The sequence below is a fragment of the Plecotus auritus genome (genome assembly GCF_963455305.1).
Source record: "Plecotus auritus genome assembly, chromosome: 7".
In the NCBI taxonomy this organism is placed as follows: Eukaryota; Metazoa; Chordata; class Mammalia; order Chiroptera; family Vespertilionidae; genus Plecotus; species Plecotus auritus.
This window is the reverse complement of record NC_137774.1, coordinates 135,790,971-135,813,621: the sequence shown is the minus strand read 5'-3', so window position 1 is coordinate 135,813,621 and position 22,651 is coordinate 135,790,971. Positions and strand designations below refer to the sequence as shown.

The 22,651-nt window shown below is 43.8% G+C and overlaps 1 protein-coding gene across 2 annotated transcripts in view; it reads left to right on the top strand.

The window, feature by feature from the left end:
- SV2C (synaptic vesicle glycoprotein 2C) overlaps positions 1-22,651 on the top strand; it is a 168,174-nt gene that overhangs the window by 80,647 nt on the left and 64,876 nt on the right. For both annotated transcript variants that reach the window (XM_080682425.1, XM_080682426.1), the window contains exon 4: positions 1,212-1,363. In XM_080682425.1, the coding sequence (XP_080538551.1) occupies positions 1,212-1,363 (152 nt within the window). The remainder of the gene's footprint in view (positions 1-1,211; positions 1,364-22,651) is intronic.

Below are 22,651 nucleotides of genomic sequence, written 5' to 3'. Positions count from 1 at the left end.
CAAAAATATGAACAAATTTTAAAAATTATATCACTAGGTTTTGTCTCTATGACTTGCATACATTGTTCACATCTTTAAAAAATATTTAAGAATTCATATATTGTTTGGAATGATAGAAAGTAATGTTTTCTCATAATACCTTGCTTTCTGAGACAATGGTTATTAAAATTTGGGGGTCAAGACCTATTTGAAATTCTGAGAGATCTATGGCTTATCTCCCTGGACTGAACAAAATTTCTATTCAGTAAACCCACATTAGAGAACCCTTACCCTGAGTAGAAGTCACCGATCATATCTTCTCTCCAGAACTCAGCCAGCATCTCTGGTAATTACCTTGACTGGAAAGAAGCATCATACCTCATTCTGTTGGTATCTAAACCAGTAGCTCCTTAGCTGATTCTCCCAGGGCCCCTTGCACATGTATTCATTCAGCAATGAATCTATTGGATTAGACCAGAATCATTCTAGAAAATAACCCTGTTTATCAACACATCAGTCTGGTTGGGGCAGCTGCTGTAGGGTAGCAGTGAGTCAGTATAGTTGGAGACAGCCTCCCAGAAGAGTTTGAAGTTGTTTCCAAAGTCATCATGTCATGGGTGGGACATATCATAATCTCTCTCTCTCTCTCTCTCTCTCTCTCTCTCTCTCTCTCCTTTCTGTTTTTTGGCTTAAACAACAGACATTGATTTTCTCACAGTTCTGAAGGCTGGACGCTGAGATCAGGGTGCCAGCATTGTTGGTTTCTGGAGAACTCTCTCTTCCTGGATGGTGGGCAGCTGCCATCTCACTGAGTGCTCACATGACCTCTTCTTTGTGTGTTCTCCCAGAAAGAGCTCATCATACTATCTCTTTTCAATGCATTTATTAAAATATTCACAGATTGTACCAAATATTGTAATTTTCTGACAAATATGTAAAACATTCATATATATAGAACATTGGAATCTTAAACTGAGATCTGTAAACCACAAGTAAGAAACCACTGCCACCTTTTGGTAACCTGGCTTAATTGCAGGTTCAATGCTTTAGAGAGAGAAAACTATATTACACAGAACTTATAATATTAAAGTTATAAAGTAATAGAAAGTATACATTCTCTGATATGCTGGGATAGAGAGCCTGTGTTGTGAGAGCTTGCTTTGGTTCTGCCCTTTGTATCTCACGTGACGGTTCAGGCCCTGACTTCCCGTATTCTCTGTATCTCTTGGCAGGATTGGAGGAACCATGCCCATCGTGTTCTCCTACTTTGCGGAAGTGCTGGCCCGAGAGAAGCGGGGCGAGCATCTGAGCTGGCTCTGCATGTTCTGGATGATCGGCGGCATCTATGCCTCTGCCATGGCCTGGGCCATCATCCCGCACTACGGTAAGAGGCTGGCCTCGCACCAGCCAGTGGTCACCTTGTTTTAAATCGGCCTCCATTCCCATCCCTTTTCTCTCTTCTACCTGCTGGTTTGAGAACAGTACTGTTATCATCATGTTTCTCCCTGTTATAATGTCTAAGCTTTTCCCCCATACAGAGATCTGTGCAAGATAAGACTGTGCCAATGGTTGTTTAGGGATATGATTGCATTTTGCTATGTGCTATCAACTCTGGGGTCCCTGCCCATGTGGATGGGAGAGGATGCACAGAGCATAATCAGCATATAAAGCAACATGAGGTTTGGGAACTGTCATATACACCAGGCACACACAAGTGCCTTTATTGATCCCCTCTCAGCCCCTGTCAGCCCCACCTCTTCTGGCAGCTCAGAACTGGGATGGCAGCAGGAAGGATCCTGTCTTGTCATGGGCTGTCAATTTGCAGAACCTTAGAGGTGACTTTACCATCCTTGCACTGCAGATCCCCTCCTCAGTTCCTCCTACGTGCTTACTGCTCCTGCCACCTCAGCAGACTTGAAGGTTTCATGTTTCTGAGCAGAACCCTCCTACTCATAGGCCACAAGCTCCCAAACAGCGCAATTCAGAGAGAAGTTAACAGAATCCAGGAACCAAATTTATTCTATAAGGAAAGGGATGGGGAGAGTTCTCTCTCTCTCTCTCTCTCTCTCTCTCTCTCTCTCTCTCTCTCTCTCTCTCTCTCTCTGTGTGTGTGTGTGTGTGTGTGTGTACAAACAGGCTCAAGTTTGCAAAATATGAAATACTGTATAAATTATAATCACATGTGACTCAAAGACTCATTCTTTGTCCTGTTTAAAACCTAATCAATCTGAAATTATATTTCAAAAACCCACTCTTTTACTCATTTTTCTATTTTCCTGCCTTTTTTTTTTTTAGAACAGAGGAATTTTTCATTATAAAGCATAGTTCTGTTAGGGAACAACCTTAAGTGAATCCAACTTCTTATAAAATCAAAGACAAGACAGACTTTAGTATTCCAAGGCAGTGCCATTTGTTTTACTACACTGAGTTACAAAATTCTTAATGTCCCACTCTTTCTTTTAATAAAATGTTACATGCAAACCGAAATTGTATTTTGCAAGAACAATACATAAGGAATTGGGTACTTGGCCTGAAGAGAACTTGTCTTTGCCAAACGTTTGAGTGTGGGGTGCCAAGCTCAAGAGATGGGCTCATCCTTTTAAGACTGTTCACTTCTGGGCCAGAGATGCCGTCCTACAGGCAGTTCCCCACATCCATCATCAGGCTCATCTTCTGCCACCACGTGAGGAATTAAAGGCGTTTCTCCTCATTCATCTGGAACCTTCCTTCGTTGAGCTGCATCTGACTCTGTTGCGAATGGAAAAGCCACTTCTCTGTCATGTAAGGAATTGCACCTATGTACAGGAGCCAAAGAGGAGGTGCAGAGCCTGGGCAGAGTCCAGCTGTACCAGCATTGCTCCCAGAGCCACTGCTAGTCCGTGTGCAGCCTTTGTGCAAATTAAAATAAGGTGCATCGCTCAGGTGCACACAGTTGCAGTCCCACAGGGCACCCCCGGGCAGCCGCATTCCTTCTGAGCCAGCCTTGTCCTGTGTCTCGGCCTCTGATGACAGACAGCACAGCTCCTTGACTGTAGCCACATGTTCTCTGGAGAAGCTTGGCTCCTGCGTTTATTGCTGTCGCCTCCTTCATCCTGCCTTCCCATCACATTTCAGAATTTCTCCTGCTGGCCTTCCTGAATTCAGAGCTCAGATTGGCTTCTGCATATTTCCACCAGGCCTGGGTGTGGTTGCTCTTGTTTTTGTGGTGTTTTTTTTTTTTTCCACTAGGCCTTCATTCCTCAGGCTCCTGCCTTTTACATATCCCTGTCCAGGAACTGTAGGGGCCTCCAGATTTCATCTCTGGCCTTGCCAATTGTCAATCAGTGGCTGACCCACAAATATTTAGCATGATCTCCACTTTTCTTTTTCTCAAGTACACACAAGATATTTTTGTTTATAGCAAATAGGGCTGCTTCATCCATATATAACTGGAAAAAGGGGAGCTTGTGGATCATAAACAATGCATGAAAAGTTATAAAAACAATCACAGTACAACAAATTAAATGCCATTAATTTCTATGTTGAAGGAACCTTGAAAAATAATGACCTGGTGAAGAAATCAGTAACAGTGGAGGTTTTGTATGGCCAGAAGTGTGGCAAAAACAGCAAATTATTACAATTGATACAGTATGTATATTAGAATCAACAGAGGAGATTTCTTAAATGCCCATGCTGATTTCATTGTTAATACTCTTGCAACTTGAAGAGTTTTAATTTTTTTCAAAATAAAAGAGTTAAGTTTAAAAATCCTGTGCTGAGGCCTCTGGGATGATGATGTTCTGTAACTTGAGGGGGGTGGTGGAGTTTCAGAGGTATTCATTTATAAAATCTCATTAAGGTGGGTGCTTAGATTTGTGCACATCACTGCATGGATGTTACGCTTTTTCATGAACACTTACTTTTAGTGGTGAAGCTAAGATTTTTTTCTCTGAATATGCTTTTTATATATATATATAATTAATATGCTTTTTATATATATGTAATTTCAGAGAGAGGGAGAGGGAGAAAGAGATAGAAACATCCTATATAATAAAAGGCTAATATGCAAATTGATCAAACGGCAGAATGACTGGTTGCTATGATGCGCACTGACCACCAGGGGGCAAATGCTCAATGCAGGAGCTTCTCCTTGGTTGTCAGTGCACTCCCACAGGAGGAGGTGCGCCATTCAGCCAGAAGCCAGGCTCACGGCTGGTGAGCACAGCAGTGGTGGCTGGAGCCTCTTTTGCCTCCGCGGCAGCACTAAGGACCTCTCGAGGGATGTCCAACTGTGGGGAGTGGGCCTAAGCCAGCAGACGGACATCCTCCAAGGGGTCCCACACTGTGAGAGGGCGCAGGCTGGGCTGAGGACGCCCCACCCCCCAGTGCACAAATGTTGTGCACCTGCCCTCTAGTCAATGATAAGAAAGAATCATTGATGGGCTGCCTCCTGCGCGTCCCTTACTAGGGATCAAGCCAGCAACTTAGGCATGTGCCCTGACCGGGAATCTAGAGGTGACCTCCTGGTTCATAGGTCAACACTCAACCACTGAGCACACCGGCTACGCTGCTTTTATTCTTTTTAATTAAAAAATATTTTAATTACATTTGACATTCAATATTGTATTAGCTTCAGGTTTACAGCATAGTGGTTAGACATTAACGTAAGTTATAAAGTGATCCCCCCATAAGTGTAGTACCCACCTCACACCATACATAGTTATTACAATATTACTGACTACATTCCCTATGCCATACTTTACATCCCCGTGACTATTCTATAGCTACCAATTTGTATTTCTTAATCCCTTCACCTTTTTTACCCAGTCCTCCCTCCCCCTCTCCCATCTAGCAATCCCTCTCCCCTCAGTTTGTTCTGTGTATCTATGAGTTTGTTTCTTTTTTTTTTTATAAAAACTTTTAAATAAATGTTTATCACTTCCGCCACCCCCTGAAAACACACATGCTACCTACCGAGTTTCTGATCAACTGAATCAGATTCTCTGGGCTGGGGACAGTGGTGGTTCTTCCGTGCAGCCGGGTTTGAGATTCTTCAGCTCCCTGCTTCTCCCAGTGGGTGATCTCCGAAGTCCCAGGTCTTCGTCACATCCATCAGGGAGGCTGTGAGTGGGAGCAGAGAGGAGAGCAGCCTGACCTGCAGGCTTGCCCTGTGTTGTTGATTTCATTCAGGCTAAAGGGCTTTCCCACTCATCGGGTTTGAAGTCATGCTTTAAAAGTAACTTTGACATTCAAATAGCTCTTCTTTCCCGGGAGACATCTTTTTACTTTACCTAAAATAGACAAGGGGTTAACACTCCATCTGCTTGCCATGCAGCTTCTGAAAGCATGCAAGGCTTTCCATTTCCCTCTGAAATTCTGCAGTGTGTAAATGATGCCTCAGCCCATAGAAACAAGAGCAGGCAGGTCCTGCCCCCCATCCTCTCTCACTCAGGGGACCTCTGAGCACCATCACCTGTAGAGTGCATTGAGCTCTTGCCCAGCAGGGGAAGTATTTGGCGCATAATAATACGATTGAGAGTCAGGTCCCGACCCCTCTCACATCGGATTAGGATTTGCTCTTGAGGGAAGGAATCAATAGTTGGCATCCCCATGGCAAGTATTTCAAATGACAAACACACATGGTCATGAGGGAAGGATGCGCTCTTCCATGCTTCTGGGTGTTGCCTTCTGTGTTTGTGGCCGAGTGGTCAGCGCACAAAGCCTGAACCCGATGCCACGAGACTTGAATTCTGGCTCCAGACAAGCATCTGATGCAAAGCAGACCTTGAGCTGATCACTAACGATGCCGAAAGGAAGTCTGGAAGGATCCTTCTGAAGTCAGACACAACAGCAGAAAGGGAGGCTAGCTAAGGCATGGGCTGTGCCAGGAGTGCCTGAAGGACTGTGGGTCCACCTGCCTGTGGAGGCCGAGTTTCTGAATCAGCATTGGATAACGGTGGTGCTTTATCTTCACATCACCACTCTTGGGGCTGAAGTTTCCCTGGAGACGGATGGCCGCCAAGACCTGAAGGTTCCCAACATAAAACTACCTCGCCTGCTCTGACAAGACCTTAGGAGGGAGCGTGCTTGGATGTCATCATGCCGCATCCCTGTGAGCAGCTTCACCCATTCAGGGGCCCCTGGGCTGTTTCTCCCCCTGTGGCAAAGTGTGCGCCCCAAAACGCAAGGGAGGGCAGGAGAACAGCCAACCCAGAGGAAGCACCTTTGCCTCAGGAGTCAGGTGCCTGCAACAGCTGAGACCAGGTGTTTAGAATGTGGCTCTTCGTGACCCCACACCTATTCTCAAGCCCATGACGTCTGACCCACAGTGGGGATCGACCAGCGATTCACAAAAGAGCAAGCACTGTGTGCGAGAACAGATAGCCGTATATGAAGATGGTCCTGCAGCCTTGTCCCTTCCCCCACACCCCCTGGTGATCAGGACACCTCAGCATTTACTGGAAGTCCCAGAGCCTTAAGGGGAAAATGGGACAGGGCGCTGAATCACAGGCTCCTTCCCTCCCTGCTGAGAGCTTGCATCCAGGCCCAGGCTTCGGCATTGCTGCCGATGGCAGTGCTGTCCGTTCCATTAAGCCCTCTGTTGTCATTTTCTCTTTTAAATTTGTGTGCGAATCAGATGAGGTGTTGTCCCCTGCCGGGATGCGTGACAGTGTGCAGCATGGACATTCCATTAGCTAAGTGGGAAGGTTCTCAGTTCAGCAGGAAATGCCTCAGCTCTTAAAGCCCACAGCCGATCAAGCATGCAACCGAAGTACGTGCCCTTGACCAGAAATCGAACCTGGAGCAGCCCCAGGGCCTCCATCTGGCCCGCCCTTCACTGCAGACCTCACAGGGCCAAGCTGGGGGCACCCATAGAGCCAGACCCAACCCAGCCCTCCCTCCAGCCACAGTGAGATGTCTGGGCTTAAAAATACACATATTCCCGAGGTTGTCTAATGACCAAGATGTCTTTGCTTTCTTTAGTTACAAGATGTGCGAAGCTATTACATTTCTGCTCCCTAATGGTGAAACTGGGGTGAGGGGAGGAGGGGGAGTCGAATAGCTGTCTAGCTAAAGAAAGAAGCAGGGAAGGCTGTGTGTGTGTTCACAGGAAGGTCCTGTGGCCAGGAAAAGACCAGGCAGTGAGAGCTGGTTTTGAGTCTCATGGCAGCCCCTCTGCTTCTGGGTGTGTGAGCTTTGTCAAGCTTTTCGGCCGCCCCCAGCCCCATTTCCTAGTCAGCAATGTGGCGGGAATTAATGATCACGTCAGAACACCCAGTGCATATTAATGCTCAAAAATGGTAGTTATTATTGCTGTCAGGTTCATGTCTACGTCAGATACCCAGACTCTGTCAGCAAAGCCCAGTGTGAGCATAGAGCTCTAGGAAAGAAGGAAAATGAGCTGAAATGTCTAAAATGTGCCAACCTTGCCTGGAGGGTGAGAAGAGCAGAGTAGTCAGAGGAAAGTCAAAGTAGGATAAAAGTTAAGATAATGACAGAGTCAGGGAAAAAATAATATTTAAGACCCTGATTACCTGGAACCCAATGAATCAGAGTCTCTCATTCATTTGTTGGATGAATTGATATTCCAAGAGCACATTCTATATAAAGACCTATTTTAAAGGCCATAGTGCCCAGGTAGAAAGAAGGAGAACCTGACACCCTAACCCAAACTTTTTGACTCGAGGGCCACAATGGGTTCTTAAACTGGACCGGAGGGCCGGAACAAAAGCATGGATGGAGTGTTTGTGTGAACTAATATAAATTCAAAGTAAAGGAGCGGAGGGGAGAGCAAGAGAACCGGATAGAACAGCCGGATCCGGCCCGCGGGCCGTAGTTTGCCCAAGGCTGCCCTAACCCATTGGCATGTATCACCAGCCAACCCTGCAGGCTTCATGGAAAGCACCAGCAGAACCAAGCTCTGTCTTAGCAGCAAGGTGTTCTGAATTCTGGGCACAGGCAATTGGCAGAGAGGTTAATGGCATGGGCGTAGGGGGAACACAGGCCTGGATTCCAGGCCAGCCCTGCCATTGTCTAGCTTTGTCACCTTTAGGACAGTTACTTGGGCTCTCTGGTCCTTGTTTTCTCATCTATAAAATGGGCATAATACAGGGTTGCTGTATTAAAGGACTATATACCAAAAGTTGTAACTTAGCACACAGTGCCTGACACAAATATTCATTACATGTATTTTCTTTTCACCAATGGGGCTGAAGTTGAGGTGAGGTGAGGAGGAAGAAACTGGAATATTAAAAAGACTTTACTCACCACTTGCCTGTTTTGCTCAGTGGTCAGAGCATCAGCCCACAGACTGAAGGGTCTCGGGTTTGATTCCCAGTCAAGGGCACGTACCTCGGTTTCAGGCTTAATCCCTGGCCCTGGTCAGGAAGCATGCGAGAGGCAACCAATCGATGTGTCTCTCTCACATCAGTGTTTCTCTCTCTTTCCTTCTTTTCCTTCTCCTCCACTTGCTCTAAAACAATCAATAGGAAAAATGTCTCAGGTAAGGATAAAAAAAAAAAAAAAAAAGACTCACTTTTCCTAACCATGTTTTCTCAACTGTTCGCTTATCATTTGAAGGTTGTAGAGATGGACAAAAAGGGAAAGGTACAGAACAGAACTTGTAAGGCATGCCAAAGTAGTTTGTACACACTGCAGGGTGACAGAGCCTAAAATGAGAGCTGGCGTCCACTCACCAGCCCGGCAGGTGCCCTGCCACCCAGCTTTGCCATATTTTACTGAATTTCACAGCCCTGAACATTTTGGTGTTCAAGTGCCTCAGTAAGACACTGTAAGAGGAGTCAATTTGGTATATCAGTGTATACCATGTGTGATTTCTTAATTTGTCCATTTTAGGATCAATGTGATCTTTCATTTCAACAAAATGACCCTTGGGCTCAGATTTCCTTCACTTTCTGACTCAGTTTTCCCCATGCAGCAATAAGATACATCAACCACACAAAAACCATAATGATAAGGTCTTTAAGGGCTTAACAAATGTACATGGGGTCAGAAAGGCATTAGCATGGTATATGTATATGCCATTTCTTTCTGCAGTTATGTTGCATTGTTCATGGTTCCCAGAAGCAAGTGTTTTGGAGGTCACTCATTCTTAAACACAGCCACAAGCCAGCAATCCCACCCCTGGCTCTCCTGTCTCTCTCCTCATCCCCAGTGCATCACCTGCGGGAAATGTTTATCCGCTAAGGTACAGATAGCTCCCCCTTCCCAAAGGACATGCCTACTTCTCCTTGAGGGGCAGAGAGTTCTACACAGTTCTGGGAAGTGCTTGCCAACATTCTCTCACTGACCTTTGAGGTTTGAGTAGTGAACTCAGAGGAGCTGCCTCCTCAATTGTACATTAATCCAGTTACCATAGGGCTTAGGTGTTAGCTCCTCCAGGCAAGCTCCCCAGAAAAGGAAGGGGTGCTGGTCTTTGTTGAGAGCCTTCTATCTTTCAGACATTGTCCCAGGCACATTACCTTAGGCACATGATCATAAAGTGGAGATATGGGCTTTAAAGATATGGCAGTTTTCCTGCTCAGTGTTGATGTGAAGGAACTGTAGGATCCAGTGCTGCTAACACTGCTGGGCAACACTGCAGAGCTGGGTCAGTAACCCATCGCCCTCAGGTGGCCAGGGGCAGCCTTCAGGCCTCCTTGCAGAACAGTGTTGTTAAATGCAGAAAATGTAATAAACAGGATTATAAATAAAACCGATTATTTCAAAACATAGTTGTCAAAATGTATTAGCATGTTAAGTAACAACATCTAGTGACAACAACTTCGATGGTAGTCTAGTAGCTAGCATAATTTTAAAGTAGAAATGAGTGTAGACATGAGAAATTAACAAACTTTAAAAAAAAAATTCTAGGAAACCACTAGAGACTCTCGGTTTTTCCCAGAATCCCACATTCCATTTTTTTACCATCTGTATGACCCGATATAAAATATAAAATAAGTTAACAAGCATAAATAGGATATGAAATTGTTGGCTGTAACATAAAAGAAGCCTGGGTAGAGGCAGCCCATTTGCCAAGGTGTCCTCTCGTGCCCTTCTTGTGTTCTTTGCACACCTCTGCCTTATTTTGGGACCAGAAGTTTTAGAATTTTCTTTACAGCGTCAATGAAAAATAAACTCTAAGCGATTTCTGGAAACTTTGAAGCCAGAGATCAGGCTTAGTAACCTTTATAACCCTCACAGTACTGAACACAGTGCCTGAGCCAGACGAGCCCACAGTGAGTGTGTTGTTGAACTGAGTCATGAGCCGTGTGATAAATGACCTGCCAGGGCTGTTAGACCCTCCACACGTCTGAGCCCCGTTCTAATGAGTTTTGTTAAAGAAGCCTGTGCTGTGCGGCTATTTTTTCCTTCGTGAGTCAGCAGTTTTAGGAATGAGTTCCCATCCTGATGACGGTTGTGGCTGATGGAGTTCGGAGCGAGGAACTGTTGTCCCATCACATTTCACTTGGCTCAAACCTCCGCGGGAGCTGCTGCTCAGAACAGCAGAATTGGAAGTAGCTTGTCCACGGCCCGAGATGTTGCCTTTGCTAAGCGACAGCTAGGTTATTGTGATTGAAAGTGGTTCTCAAGCTTCTGGGTTGTTTTTCTTTCTTTCTCTTTTTCTCTCGCCTTTTCTTTCCCTGGCCTGGGACCCCCATTTCCATCCTGCAGCACTCTATCGGGGCCTTCGCCGGCTGCTGGAGGGAGCCAGACTGTTGTGTTTATTTGTGTCAGGCGCTCATTAGGCACTGAGCATCAGGAGACTTTCCCTGCTGGTAGGAATCAGCCCCGGCCGAATCAGACGCACCTGGGCGCTTCTCAAAGGCAAGCCTGTCAACACGGTAATGGAGCACCGAGCGCCTGATTGAGGCTGGCCTGCGGTGACCTGAGAGTGTGGCTCACAGCAGAGGAACCTCTCAGTGGAGAGGCCTCGGGAAAGTTGCTGTCATGCTGAGGAGGTCCAGCTCAGGCTGAGGAGGGCTAGATCAGACTGCATTCCAGGAGGACTGAGCAGGAGACTGGGGAGGATGGAAAACTCCAGAACTGACCAGCTAGACAGTTAAGGCAAGAGAATTATCAGCTTGCCCTCCAGAATTCTGTGGTTTTATGTTTGAGGCTGATGTTGCTCTTCCAAGGGGAGTGGGGGACTGAGAGGTGGGAGCAGGGGGGAGACACCCCCACTCACCTCCTGGAGAAAAGATTTGCTGTCATTCTCTTTACTAACATTTAACAAGCATTTATTATGTACCATACCTGTTCTGAGGAGTGAACATATGTTAATTCTTTAATTTTCACAACTGTCCCAGTACTATTATCTCATTTTACAGATAAGAAAACTGAGACCCAGAGAAGTTAAGTGACTTGTCTAAAGGTCCCCAGCTGGCAACGTGAGGAGCTGGAATTCAGAACCACACAGCCTGTCCCCAGACACCACACCTCGTGGCTTCACTACACTGTTTCACCTTCTACTGTGTGACACCCAGAAGCCACTTACATTCACTCTGGCTCAGGCCCAGCTTTCCATCAAAGGCTCCATATAAAGAGGCAGTGCCTTTCCTCCTCCTCCCCCTCCTCCTCCAGGATGGCTAGTCTAAATGGCCTAGCCAGGAGAGCGGAGAAATTTCTAGAACCAACATTTGTGTAAACTGTGGCTGAAGTGGAAACTCCATTGATACCTGCTCTTTCCACCCTTATCCCCTATGTCTGCCAGGCTGGGATCCCCATCCTGGTGAGAGAAGGCAACTTATCCGCTCAGAGCTCTCCCACCCCATCTGACTTTGCAATGCTATTTGTTGCTTCAGAGCCTGAGGATCTCCTCTGGTCAGATGAGGTTTGCTCCTAGCTTCAAGTCCCTTTCTCCCTCCCTCTATCCCTCCCTCTCTCCTTCCTCCCTCCCTCCTCCCTTTCTCCGTTTCCTTCCTTCCTTCCTTCCTTCCTTCCTTCCTTCCTTCCTTCCTTCCTTCCTTCCTTCCTTCCTTCCTTTTTTCCTTCCTTCCTTCCTGGTGGCAATTAGGAGTGGGTAGAAAGATAGTGAAATGGACAAAGACCAACTGCTCCTTCCTGGCAGTCAGCCCAGGCTCTTGCCTCTTATTTCCATTTGGACTTGGAATGCAAGCCTCTAGGAGGGTTGGTTACTAGGAGCCATGTCCGCTGACCCTCACTCCTTTCATACCCTCTCCCACCTTCACACTCACCTGCATGAAGTTCCTTCTCAGAGAGGACACGATGGTGCCCAGCAGAGCAGAGAGGATGTGTGCCAAGTAGTGATGCATGTGAACAGGGCCCATATGCCGTGGGAGTCAATGGCAGGAGACAGAGTCCTCTCTCCTCTTCAAAGCCATGCTAAGGCTGGGTCCTTGGTGACTAAACACTAAGAGTGAGGGAGAGGACGAGGTTTGGGATGCAGGGAGGGTGGCTTGAATTGGCATTCTTCTAAAGTACGTAGGGGAGTCATTCTGGAGAAAATGAGATGATGTTTGTCAAAATGTGTAAATATGTACACTCTGACCTCGCATACTTCACCCCCGGCATACACACAGACATTCACTCGTCAACCCTAAGGGACCATATCTGAGGATGTTCTCAGCAGTGTTTTTGGTGAAAGGAGAAGGTTGGAGCATTCTGTGTGTCTATCACTAGGGGAATGGGTATGCAAAAGGTGGCGAAATCATTTCCATCCCTTAGAAACAATAATGGTAAAAAAAAAAAAATCATAAAAACAATGCTGAGTGAAAAGAGTAAAAAAAGTGAGGACTCTAGCATGTTGCCATTATGTAAATAAAATGATACACTAATTATTACATAAAGGTTTTATTGAAATTCGAATCTACAGTTAAGATACATTGGCAGAGGGCGTGGAAGGAAATGTTGATAAAAGCGGGAGATAAAGTTGTGCATTTGCATGATGCTGTTGATAGTGTGGTGGCAGGGAAGTTAATTCAGCCCTCTGCACATAAGATAGAAAAAGAAAAGAAACGTCAAGGGTTTCATTGTTGTTCGTGTTAATCACCCATTTACTAACGTTTTCTGAGCGTGAGGTATATGAGGAACAGAGAAAGTAGCCCAAAGAGTCTCGGACTAAGACTCCGAGGCCATCTTACTTATCCCCCATGCCCTGGGGTTCTCCAGCCTCGTCCCTGACCCACACGCACTACCCCCTTAATTCCAATTTAGCATTTTGCTGCCTTAGAGCAAGTCCAGGCTGAGGAATGGGTTAGGACCGTAGTCGGCAAACTGCGGCTCACGAGCCCCATGTGGATCTTTGGCCCCTTGAGTGTGGCTCTTCCACAAAATACCACGGCCTGGGCGAGTCTATTTTGAAGAAGTGGCGTTGAAGAAGTTTAAGTGTAAAAAATTTGGCTCTCAAAAGAAATTTCAATCGTTGTACTGTTGATATTTGGCTCTGTTGACTAATGAGTTTGCCCACCACTGGGTTAGGAGCTCTCTGAATGAAATCTCTATCCAGAGCAGGAATCTGCAGGGTTAATTAGTACCTGTGAACATGGGGTAGTGTCCTTGCCAACGTTCCCAAACACAGTTCAGTTCAGGGGTTTTTCTTTTGGTCTTCAGGGGTGCAGGTGTAATGTATTCGAGCTGCTGCAGCTCAAAGTGGATTTTTTTGGTCTTGGGAAGTTTGTTATTGAAATAATTTTTATGTCAAAACAATGAAACTGCCTTAATTCACAACATAAAAGGACACACTCTATTAGGAAGGCTTCTGTACAAATAATTATTTTAAACAAATGCTGTTTCATTTCTTTAAAATGTTGTGCATTGTTATAAGGTAGGATGTAAATGGACATATTAGTTTGATTTGTATGACATGACATGTTACTTGATAAATATTTAAATTGAATGGAGCCAGTGATTTAGAAGCACCTGTTTCCAGACCAGCCTAGCCACGGTAATTTAATACTTGCCCATTTTGCCTCCCCCCAAAATTAAGTGTGTGTATTAGGAGTTCACACTGAGTAATCAGTCCCCATTATACCAGTCTATGCATGTTTCTGAAGACAATTGTGATTCAAATTCTAAAGCACAATTCCAAATAACATACCCATTTTATCACAGTACAGCATATTCAAGGTTTGGCTGCAATGGCCTTGTTTGAAAGGTACAGCAAATTTTTAGAGGAAAAGTTTTTTGTGTTTTTTTTTGGGGGGGGGGTGGGGGGCGGTTTAACTCAAAAAGACTCAAATGCCCTGTGCGTGTGGTACCGTGATTTCCAAATTGGAGGGATCCAAAGAAATGAAGTTTTATTCTGATTTACTGTCCTCCTTCCTCAATAAAACAGTGTTTTGAGCATCAAATAAGAAGCATATTTCAGGCTTTGGTTTTCATTGGCTGCCCGCAGCATCACTCGCTGTCCTGGAAGACGGACGTCCTGGCACTGTGTAAGAGCAGCATAAATCACAGTTTCATTTTAGGGGGAAGGTTATTGACTTGCTGACTTTTTTCTCTTCTCCCTCCGATGCAGACGTTAGTGGGAAATGGAAGCTTCCTTTATGCAGTTTATTATAGCCAATCAAAAGGGCGGCCTGTGCTTACCTGATTTGTAATGAAAGGTGATACAGGTGAGTCGTTTCATACCGCTCATCTTGCAGAGACTGTGATCAAGAGATAAAAGCTAGAGCAACTACACATGCTGGCCAGACCGCATCAGCATTATTTACCGCCTGTCCTAAGGCTGGGGCGTTTCAGCAGTGGAGATGGAGGGACTAATGTAGGTTAATGACAGTGCAGTCATGTTCAGTTTTGCTTTTAAAGCCAGCTAACATTCACTTTCCCTGTGTTATTAATTTGGCCTTTCAGGATCAAAGCACCTAAATGTGATTTGATGCAAGTGGTATTTTTCCATAAAAGGGTTAGATAAAAGACAAAACAAAGAGATTTATCCATGGAGAAAAGGACAAAAGAAAAAAAGTAAATAAAAAGGCGATGAGATATTTTATGATGTCTTAAAAGACACAAAATCAAGGAATAAATGCTTTAGTAAAATGCAGATATGTCTCGGCAAGGTAAGCCAGACTTTGTTAGATTTTTTTCCCCATTATGTTATGGATTTTTTTAAAACATGATATACATGAGCTGGTAAAAGCAAACACAGCAAAGCTTTCTGTATCACTGTGCTGAGAGAAAACACTTCTAATTTGGGACAATTGTAATATGATGCTAAATATATTTATGAAGAGGAAGATTGAAATTACAAAAAAAATAATAAAAATCCAATCAATATAAGCATTTCAATACAAACAGTGCTACAGTTTGACTTCAATGTGGCAGAAACTCAGGACATAAAATCTTGTCATTGAGGTGTGTTATGAATGCTTATATCAAATATCCCCGGCAATCAATTTCACATGGCATTTGCTTAGTGCAAAAGATGAACTAAGTTAAAAAAACACAAACATAATAAAACGTCTTTCAACCCATTTTCAGGTCCAGAGAAAAACATCATGATTTTACAAATCCACATTTGTTTCTTTTCTATTTAGTTCACAGATACATTTAGTGTATTTCATCAATTTTAACAACTTATCTATTTAGCCCAGTGGTTGGCAAACTCATTAGTCAACAGAGCCAAATATCAACAGTACAACGATTGAAATTTCTTTTGAGAGCCAAATTTTTTAAACTTTAACTATATAGGTAGGTACATTGTTATTAACTTAATTAGGGTACTCCTAAGCTGGCCTTTGCTAAAAACTCAAGGGGCCAAAGAGCCGCATGAAGCTTGCGAGCCGCGGTTTGCCGACCACTGATTTAGCCTAATAAATATCCAAAAATGTTATTTCAACAAGAAATTGATAACCAGAAATAAGGTATTTTGCGTTCTTTTTTTGGTACCAAGTCTTCAACTCTAGTGTGTAGTTTCCATTTACTGAATATCTCAATTGGGTGCAAATTTTTATTGGAAATGCTTGCTTTTGTGTTTAGATTTCATGAAGTTTACACTTGGAAAAGTAGATTCATACCCAAGTTGTTCCAAACATATTTAAGTTTTCTATTAACTGAATCAAGCATCAGTTTTTAAACTTAAATTTGTTAAAAATAAAACTAATTCAGTTCTGTAGTCACACCAGCAACATTTCAAGGGCTCAGTAGCCACATGTGGCTGCCATATTGGACAGCACAGGTCTCTGGCGGGATAGGTAAGGCATATAAATCCGGGAAGTGAACACACGCATGAAGAATTCATATAATGAGGAGACCCAAGGTCTGAACACTGCGTTTGCACACATTCTTTTCCTGACAGTTTATCTTTATCTTTAGGAATTGACCTTACGTCAGCTTTACTAGGAAGTCTTTCCTAGTACCCTCAAATTGGGTTAGACCTCTCAGCTGTAAGCTCTTAGAGCTGCCTGTACATCTTCTATCTTCAGTGTGGTGTGCTATGTTCTAATTATTATCATTATAATTATATTTGTATTTCCAACTAGTTTGTAAATTCCATGTGGCCAGGAAGCTATCATTGTTGATTCCCCAGTGCCTGGCCCTCAATATATATGTGTGGAATGAATAAATTAATTGTGATTACATTAATTGAATGGCCAAACCTTGGAGGAAAAGGCAGAAGGACTAACCCCATTAGAACGGAGAAGCCAGGGTATGAGAGGGTGCCAGGGTAATGTGGTGATGGGGGGAAGAGACAGAAGCTCAGTTCATGCAGGACACTGAGCCACATGTCATATGCTTCTGGTGAGTCAGAGAGGATGAGAATTAAGAAAAGCTATTAGATTTGTAACCAGGAGATCATTTTTATGGGTGTCCACAGAGGCAGTCAGACAAACCTAAGCTCAACATTTTTCTCGTAAGTTCACTGACATCCCTGATTTAAGAGTGGTAGATATTTTAAATGTGGTGAGCAGATTGGGTTCCAGGGCCATATCCAAGTCTTAAATGTTTGGTCAGCTGTGATGCTTCCAGTTACTGCAGTTCCCACTAATGGCAGCTATTAAATCTGTATGCTAATTGAAATTGTGAGGGATTCATAGCTGGCTTGAGGCGCTGTGTGATTTATGGGCCTCTGATCTAAAGATACTTAAAGCATGGAATTATTGGAGCCAGGAAGAGAGATGTGATTAATCAAAGAAGACAATTTACTAAATGGCCCACTAAAACACTGCAGTAAAAACTAAAAAAAGGACTCTAGTTCCATCCATGAGACAGGTGTATGTGTGTATGTGTGTGTGTGTGTGTAAGATAAAGTGTACACACAGGACCTAACAGGATGTTTTTCCAGCACACAGAGATTGTGCTTGGAGGTTTTCAAGGGCATATATTTATCTTTTAAGTTTGTTTACGTTGTGAGCATCACCATCAGCAAATATCAAGTTCCTGACTCCATGCTTGCATCATAAGAGAGAGCTCTTAGGTGTTGGGAAATGGCTACCAAAAAAAAAAAAAAAAAATCCTTTTATTTACATTTAAGGCCCCACTGTGAGTCTAAGCCTGTCTATTTCCCTGAGTAATCCTTTAATTTTCTCACACTCTGAGGCCTGTGGTTCCCTTTGCCTAAATTACTGGCACTAAGAAATCAGGATGCAAATCAATAAATTTCTAGTATTTATCTAAATGGAAAACTGGCAATAACATATAAGTAATTGTGTTGAGTAATCGCTGATGCATGCCCTCAGTTAGGTGGGTCTTGTGTACCTCCTACCAGTGGCCTCTCCTGTTTATTGCTGAACACCTCACATGGACAGCCATTTACACATATTTTTTCAGTTGCTACAGACTGTCAAAACAACTGGTCAAATTCAGTACTTCCTGGAGAAAAATCTGTCAGGTTTGAAGTCTGAGACTGTGCATCTTCTGGGTGCATGCTCACAAATGCTAAACATTGATACACACACGCAAACACACACACATACCTTTCTTCACCTTACATGCAACCCGAGCAGCATGGAAAGAATTCAGAAAGGACATTCTACTTGGAAAATCAGGATGAAGAGGAGGGGGCCAAGGGAGTGCTTTGAAGTACTTTGTATGGATCCAAATTACCCAACTACCAACTGGGCAGGACACAGTGGTGCTGCTCCCCGTTCCCTGTAGACACTAAGACTCAGTGTCGCACCATTGTCACACTTCTCCAACCCGAAGTATACATGAACACACATACACACTAATATTTTCTACCCTGTTACACCATCTACCTGTGCCAGCAAAATGGTATTAAAAATTGGATCCTGGGTTATCGAAACACCCACAGAACTAGGACCCATGAGTGGATGGTAAAGGAAAAGACTCCGAAGAGAATCAAGTGACATCCTCAATGTTCCTTTGAAACTACCTGGCTAGGAAATGATTAGAAATTATTTATTTGCTGGGAGATATACTGGTGACCTTTTCAGAATGGAAATTGAAGAACTAGACCTTAAAAAATCAGAAACTCAGCATAGTCTAAGTACCCGTGTCCCGATTTCCGACACACCTGGGAAAAGGATTCACTAGTAATCAGAGTGCCAAGTGAGCTAAGAAAAAATAAAACGCGAGAGGAAATAACCAAGTAAGAACAATGTGTCTATGACCTGCTGTGTGCCAAAGAGGTGACCCTAAAATTTTGCAGGCGAACACTGTGGTAATGTTTTTCCATGGCATATGCTGCACCTATTTGTATCCATTCACCATGTTCCTATCAATCTGCAATTGTCACTCACTTAAAACCAACTTTCCACATCTAGGGATGCACGTGGATACTAGGAGCTGTAGCAGAGAAATAGGGCGAAATCATTTTTACTGGGTGCAGCTCATTTCTCCTTTGAGGGGAGTATTATCTGTGTGCTCATTTCAGATTATGAGTTAACTACTGCTAATGCCTGTTCCTTCTTCCAATTGCCACACACTGGCGCACAGAAGCTGACATAAAAATTTGCTACATACAAGGGATGGGGAAGAGGGACAGTAACAACATCTGGGAACTAGGTCAATTCTGAAAATCTGTTGAGCAGTCAATCTGTACACTTGGATTGTAAATTTAACTCAGAACTTTTAAAAATTGTGGAACAAAAGTAGTTTTTCTATTAAAACTGAAGTTTAACCACCCAAAGTCCTTACAATGTCATTATCATCGGCTTCTAAGATTAAACTTGAAAATCAAAGACTACATGTGTGTTGGTACTTTATAAATAAGTAGATGGGAAAGCTTGAAATTCGAGGTGTCAGCCAGCCCCTCCCCACCTGTGAGGTAGTTGATGGCCAGGATTGTTAAACGGCTGGAAGAAGAGATGCGAGGCCAACTTAAGGGAGAAAATTAATTACCCAAAGCCTGGAGAGTTCTTAATTTAGAGCTACTGAGGGCGAACTTATATTCATGGCCTGTTTGCCTTCAAAATGCTACAGAACTGGTAATATTCTTAAGGGAAGAACACATCATTGTGGACTTCAGCCTTCCACACTCATACATTATCAAATGATCTTCCTCAATCATTCAAAGGCATAGCATGCATGTATATAAGGCAGTGTATTTGTTTGCTAGGGCTGCTATGACAAAGTACTGGGTGGCTTAAAAGAAATTCATTTTCTCACAATTCTGGAAGCTCGAAATCTGAGGTCAAGGTTTTGGCAGGCTGGTTTCTTCTGAGGGCCCTCTCCTTGGCTTGTAGATAGCCAGCTTTCACTGTGTCCTACATGGTCATTCCTCTGTGTTGTCTGTGTCTGAATGTACTCTTTTTCTAAGGGCACCAGTCATATTAACTTAATTACCTCTTCAAGGCTCCATCTCAAAACGCAGTCATGTTCTGGGGTACTGGAAGTTAGCGCTTCAACCTTTGAATTTTGGGGGGTCACAATTCAGCCTATAACATCAGCCAACTTTCCAGCCCAGTGCCCTGCACATAGTAGGTGTTTGGTAAATAATTGTTGAATGACTGAATGAAGAACTATTAACCAGAAGCTCTATGTTAAGAGGAAAGAGCAGGCATTAGGAGCAAAAGTATGATGATTGTGGCTGCAACTTGTGCCACTCAGAGAAAATAGCAATCGGATTTTTAAAAATAGTTATATTGCTATTAAATCTTTAAAAATTAAATTCTAGATCAGCCATAAAGAGACAAGGATAAGGACTTGGACAGTCTCTCTTTGAGGGACACAAATGGAAGTACACATGCAGCAGGTCTCCAAGATTGCTTGCATCATATATTATGATTCAAAGCTGATGGAACAATGAACAGATGGTCCAAGTTCATGTAAAGGTTAGATTGGAAGCTCCTGTAGTAGATGTTCTAGAGCAGTGGTCGGCAAACTGCGGCTCGTGAGCCACATGCGGCTCTTTGGCCCCTTGAATGTGGCTCTTCCACAAAATACCACATGCGGGTGCGCACGTACAGTGTGATTGAAACTTCGTGGCCCATGCGCAGAAGTCGGTTTTCGGCTCTCAAAAGAAATTTCAATCGTTGTACTGTTGATATTTGGCTCTGTTGACTAATGAGTTTGCTGACCACTGTTCTAGAGTCTGTTGTTATTTTTAACACACTCACAGAAACTGAAAATGTCTTATGCCAGATGCAAAACATTTATCAATTTTTCATTCTTCTCATATTCACAGTTAAAAATACACCATGGGAAGTAATTGGAAAAGATGCCTGATGCAGTCCCACTATTCATTAATATTCAACGTTGGTATTGAAAAATACTGTAACATTATAATTTCAAGCCAGCTTGGTGGGCATTTTAGCAGTATCTGAGGCTTTTGAATAATCATGTTAATACCAGCAGCTACTTTGATTTGATTAGTGAGATAACTAACTTGATATCTTTAACAAAAATACCCTGAAAATATATTTACCTGGTGATTAAGATGTCCATTTGTACAGAGTTCTTTATAAGACTCTGCCTTCCTCTGCTATCATGAAAATGATCCCAGGTACATATGTTAACGATGCCCGTGGCTGTTTTTAGGTGGTGTCAGTGGCATTACTGAGCTAGGCCTAATCGATGTCCCTGCAGAGCCAGAGGATATAAATCTCCAAGTCTCAACTCAGTCAACCATACAGCAGCTCAATTTTGTGCCACGGTTCTCGTAATGAGATTTTTTCAATGGCACTGGCTTAATGTTAACCCTCAGTGGCATTAGCTACACAATTGGAATGTTCTATTCTGAACACTTGGTCTGTAGAGTGATCTTCAGTTCTCTTTCAAAGTCACTTTCTCTGAAAAGTAGAAATCAGGTGTGAAAATAAAATGGTTGATGACTTTAATTCTTCTTTGTGTCCCCATGTTTCAAAGGTTACCTCCTGGGTAAAGAAATGTCAACAGATGCCCAATCTTTGTCTCACTCTCCACTCTGTGTTATGTTACTTGGACTGTTTGTTTGTTGTTTCAACCCCTGCTCTTTTTCAAGTGTGATAAAAAAAAAGGTCCAAACCAAACTAGTCTACCTAATAAAAGAGTAACATGCTAATTGACTGTACCTTCACGATGCCCACCAGCCAATCAGGAGTGAGTATGCAAATTAAACCAACAAAGATGGTGGGTTAATTTGCATATGCAGGTGCCGAGCGGCTGGGGGCATGGCGGGACGCTTGTGTTGTCACCATGGCGACAACACAGGTGTTCCACACCACCCCAGCCACTCCGGGCCTCTGGGCAGCGTGGGAAGGCGGAAAGGTGGCTCCGGGCTGGAGCAGAGAGGCAACTCCAGGCCGGAGCGGAAAGGCTGCTCCAGCCAGAGCAAAGGCAGTGCTGGAAGCCAGGGGAAGGAAGGCCCATTCTTGCACAAATCTTCGTGCATCGGGCCTCTAGTTTAAAAATAAAATGCCTACCACAGTTTTATTTAACTTGATTTTTATTTCTTACATGTGTTGTTAACGAAAACCTTGTTATATTTTTAAAAGACTGTATTAGTTAACCTATCAGGGATGCTCTGAAGGAAAGCTTGCTTCTCTTCTTGAGTCCAGTATTGCTGCACCATTTTACTTTGCTTCCTTTGTATTAAATAAGCACCCTGTGGAAATAACATCCAAACCACATTTGCATCCAGTACTTCCAAACCACCCAACCCTTTGCCCTTGTTTTCTAGGTGCATTGAATAGATTTTATTGGAATAAAGGAGCTATACATCTACCTGGACAAGTAGCTACACTTTTCCTCTATGAGCCATCATGGATTGGGTCCAGCCCTACCACTCTGTGGGAAGCCTGCTTTGCATGTGCTTGGGGTTGCCTTAGAGCAGACTTTCTGGGAGGCTGATAGAGGAGGGCCAGGCTACCTTGGCACAGCTCTGAAACAGAAAACTGTTATCCAGAGCAAACCCCAGTTTTTCGTAGCCAGATGGGCACAGCTAACTCCCCTGAAATCTCAATGTATGCTCCTTGCTTCTGATCCTGTTTCTCTCTTTATAAAGGGAAGACCAAAAGGACTTCTTGTTCTTGCACAAAAGGGAGCAGCCATTAGCTTGTGTACCATAAAAGCTCTTAAGTTATACTCTGAAAACTGCTGGGGAGTACCCAAGTCCCCTTCCCCGAGGTCCTGGTGTTTACCCTATAATATGAAGGAGCACTTCCAACCTCTGGGAAGTTCAGTGGCATGTAGATACAGAACTCATTTACTTTAAATGCTCCTCCTGTGTTCTCATGCCACCCAGTCTTCGTGAAAATCCAGTAGGGCCCCTCCCCCCCCTCACTTAGAGCATCATGAACAGCCTGTTCTAAGACTTTGGCATGTAGCAGAGTCACCTGGAGGGCTTGTTAAA